The sequence below is a fragment of the Schistosoma mansoni genome, chromosome 3 (assembly GCF_000237925.1).
Source record: "Schistosoma mansoni strain Puerto Rico chromosome 3, complete genome".
NCBI lineage: Eukaryota > Metazoa > Platyhelminthes > Trematoda > Strigeidida > Schistosomatidae > Schistosoma > Schistosoma mansoni.
In genome coordinates, this window is record NC_031497.1 from 6,913,262 (window position 1) to 6,917,031 (window position 3,770).

Consider the following 3,770-nt stretch of genomic DNA (forward strand, 5'->3'; position numbering starts at 1 on the left):
TCATATAAGTTAAGAACATCATTGAGTAAGGCGTTTTTATAGATGTCGGAACAATTCACATAACCTATCTATTCATAATAAAATGATCTGGGGTTCAGTACAGCTACTTTACTGCTTATGACAATAATTTCCGAGTGAAATAAAAAAATAAATGAAATATTTGGATCATTGGTATGAACATTTGTTGAATTTAAAATATACAGTTCGAAAGATATTTGAGGTGAGTACATACAAGACAGATATTTTTACCCATCAAAATGGTCGTAACTTTTTAAAGGAAATAGTCAAAATTATCAAAAATATTTTTACTAATTGCCGGGTAAAACGTTGGGAATATTTAAATTTCAGTCGCTGAAATTATTTCAAGTATGATTTTTACGTATAATATTTGAGTCATTTTAATAGAATTTCAGATTGTATCAAGTCACATATCTATTGAATTCTTACTACTCTAAGTATATAAAATATAACTATTTCGTCCAGAATATAATTTTATTCAATAATTTGATTCCTAATTTGTAAATTATAAAAACGGTCTTTGCCCAGTGTTTTTATTTGTAGTATTCTTGCTTCCTTCTACGACATGAGAGGTTGAATAAACCTCGGTTTGATGATATCTTCATTAGCATTGAGCATTGAAGACTGTACTGGAATGGAATTTTCCATTTGGCGACCTGTGATTAATAAATACATTATATGTGTGTCAGTAGTTATTTGAAGATGTTCAGAGAAGGTGATGTTTTTATCATCTATACTTAAGTTGTCTTTCAGTTCGTCATTGTCAGTGTTATAATTATCATTTTCAAAATCTTTTGAATTCTGCTCAGTATATTTATCGATCTCCCATTTTATGTTTGAATGGCAGGATTTCCTCGATTCAGCCTGGTTGTCTGTCTGTTCTAGTCTTCGGTCATCAACCTGTTGGTTAGATGGGTAGCTTTCCAGTAGGTCCTGACGTTGATTCGATACTTCAATTGTTAATCGACGAGATAAACCTATTAAAAATAGAAGATGGTTTGAGATAATAAGTTTATATATAACTGATATAAGTAGCAAGATAAGGTTTATTATTTACGCATGACCAATAGTATTTTAAGTCTGAAATCTCTCCTTCTTTCCGGTCAGGAACCGTTTATCTAATTGTTTCAATAGATAAATATAACAATGAGTACTGTACGAATATATTATTGTAAGGCTTCTAAATATATCTGTTCATGCTTCTAAAGTTACTGTCCGAAAAAAATCAAAGTTTCAATTTGAGTCAAAAATAATCCCATATAGCTTAATAGTGAGAAAGGCTTAGATCCAGAGCAATCTAAGTATTTAAAACTCAGTTACATAACCAAGCAGGGATTTTGGGTATGTTGATGACGTTTTGTATGAGCAAAATAAAGTGTCCTGAAACAAACGAAAAAATTATTTTTAATAGCCTGATTATAAATAATCAGTTTACTTATTCTTTCAGATAAATTTTGTAAAACTGAAATAAAGAGATATAAATGTGAAGACGATTCATTTTGAAGACACTGCTCCTAAAGTAATGTTCAGTCAGTTTAACAGAGCTATTGAAAGACGAGCCAATAAGAATGAAATGATGCAGAAGAGGTGAAGAAATTCCTAAATTACGCATCATGATCTGAAGTATGATCTATCTATCGGTTACATGGACACATAAATGATTGATTATTGGGCATGGAGACTTACCTGCTGGAATCGGTCCCGGCGTATAAAAAACACGTATCCCACTGTGAATTGGCAGCTGTTTAATTCTAAAGTATGCCGTTTCCGGACCCCAATTTACCAATTTCACTGAAAACCTACGGGTTACACCGTATGGTAGCACACCAGCATTAATGCGGCTTGGCGCTAGACGTAAACCACGCATTCGTCTAAGTGAAAATTGACCAAACGGTGGACCACCAATAATACTTGTAAATAAGGCTCGACGACGTACAGGATCTTCAATAAGTGCTTGTTGTACATTGAAATCTGTGGCATATCTAATCTCATTTACTCCGTTATTGCATTTCGACAGGCTGGGTCTTTTAGCATATAAATACTTTGGGACTCGAAGTTGTTTTTGTTTAGCCAAGGCAACAGCATCCAAAGGCACATGAGTACTGCGATTGTCTTCAGATAATAAATAAAAAGGCATAGTATTTCCATATCACTTTTGGAGAGTTTTAATCGCGAAAAATATGAATTTATTATCGTAACATAGCGTAATGTGCCAGGTAATACATGGGGAAAATTATGGTAACACAGTGTTGAGTGAGCATCACTTCTGACACCTTTTATCCTTCATTATGTAACAATTGTGGCCTTACTATTTATTGTTTCTATATTGCTTAATGGAGTTTAAATCCAGTTAGTTCATAATTTAAAATATAATAACTGGGTACATTATCGATTTAATATTACACACTTCAGTCAATGACAGAATCTTTTCACCAGATCTGGAGGATTTATAATTTAATGACTTTCAACTTATATCCTCAGTCTATCCCATCATTTCCATAACTAAACTTATCTAAGCTACATATGTACCGAAAACCTGTGAATGCATTAAATGATTCAGTTTTCTCATCTAAAATTTCCTTTTTAATACGGTTATTCAGTTGTCATAATAATTCCTAAATATTTTTATTGTTTCACCACTAGCTTCGTATTCATCACATACCATTCATATCATTTAATCTTAACCCTCATTCAGAGGTCAATTAGAACAACAAATTCTCCTAACATTTCCGTAATATTGGTCTCTTTTTAGTCAGAGATAAATAATACCACTTGAAGGCTATATGGAGTTGATACTATCGTGAAGTGGCATACTCCGATAGTTCTGAAATCTATAAGTTGACATCGGAACTAATAATCTTAATAATCATTAATATAGTTTGTATGATGAGTAGGTTGAAGCGAGAAAATTACTGAAACTCGTTTATTTCATTATTGAAGCTCTTCAGAAGTTTGTACTCACGATTCTACAAGGAATCAAGCAGAACGCAATCATATAACGGCTTTATAGAACTACTTTTAGATCACTTGTTTGGGATGAGATCGTCCTTTTTTTAAAATTCGGTTTCATACTAAGATAAAGGCATTGTTCAGTACTCTTTGGCTTTCAATAATTGTTCAGCTAAGATGAGTCATTTATATATATATATATATATATATATATATATATATATATATATATACTATCTTCAAAATGAACAAAATATCCAATTCTCACCTCATGCTTATCTTTAGTGAACTCACATCAGTTGATGCTAATCGGCTGCTAAAGAGAACATGACTGTTTTTGCTTTCAAAAATCAATTATAGCTTGAATACGAGTAAGAAGTTACTTCAATTTGGTATTATAAAGTAACATATCATATTTTCATCTACATTATCATCATGATACTTAAATCTTCAATGAAGTTACAATATATATTCAAATTATGGTTAACAATTTTCTAACAGTACAGTAATAAATAACTGTGTACAAATTTTATTAACGAATAAATTCCATGAATATATAAGAACTTTCGTCTAAATTAGAGCGAATAGTTCCACAGTATTTGAGCGCCGAGTTGATGTAAGACATTAATTAGGAATAATATATTTGTAAAATCTCAGCGAATGAATTTGAAGTAAGTCAAACGTTTCACCTGGCAATTTAGTCCAAGCTTTTTCAAGAAAATATAATCAAACATCAAAATTATCGAATATAAATAGGTACATGGTTCTTAGTTTCATTGTACACTGAATAGGTCATCCAATCA

At 31.5% G+C, this 3,770-nt stretch overlaps 1 protein-coding gene across 1 annotated transcript in view; it reads right to left on the minus strand.

Annotated features, from left to right (window-relative positions):
- Positions 1–576: 576 nt before the first annotated feature.
- Positions 577–3,770, minus strand: part of Smp_162670 (hypothetical protein) — a gene marked incomplete at both ends in the record, with an annotated part of 68,542 nt that continues 65,348 nt past the window's right edge. The window contains 2 exons of the mRNA XM_018799063.1: positions 577–995; positions 1,705–2,130. Coding sequence (XP_018650889.1) covers positions 577–995; positions 1,705–2,130 — 845 coding nt within the window. The remainder of the gene's footprint in view (positions 996–1,704; positions 2,131–3,770) is intronic.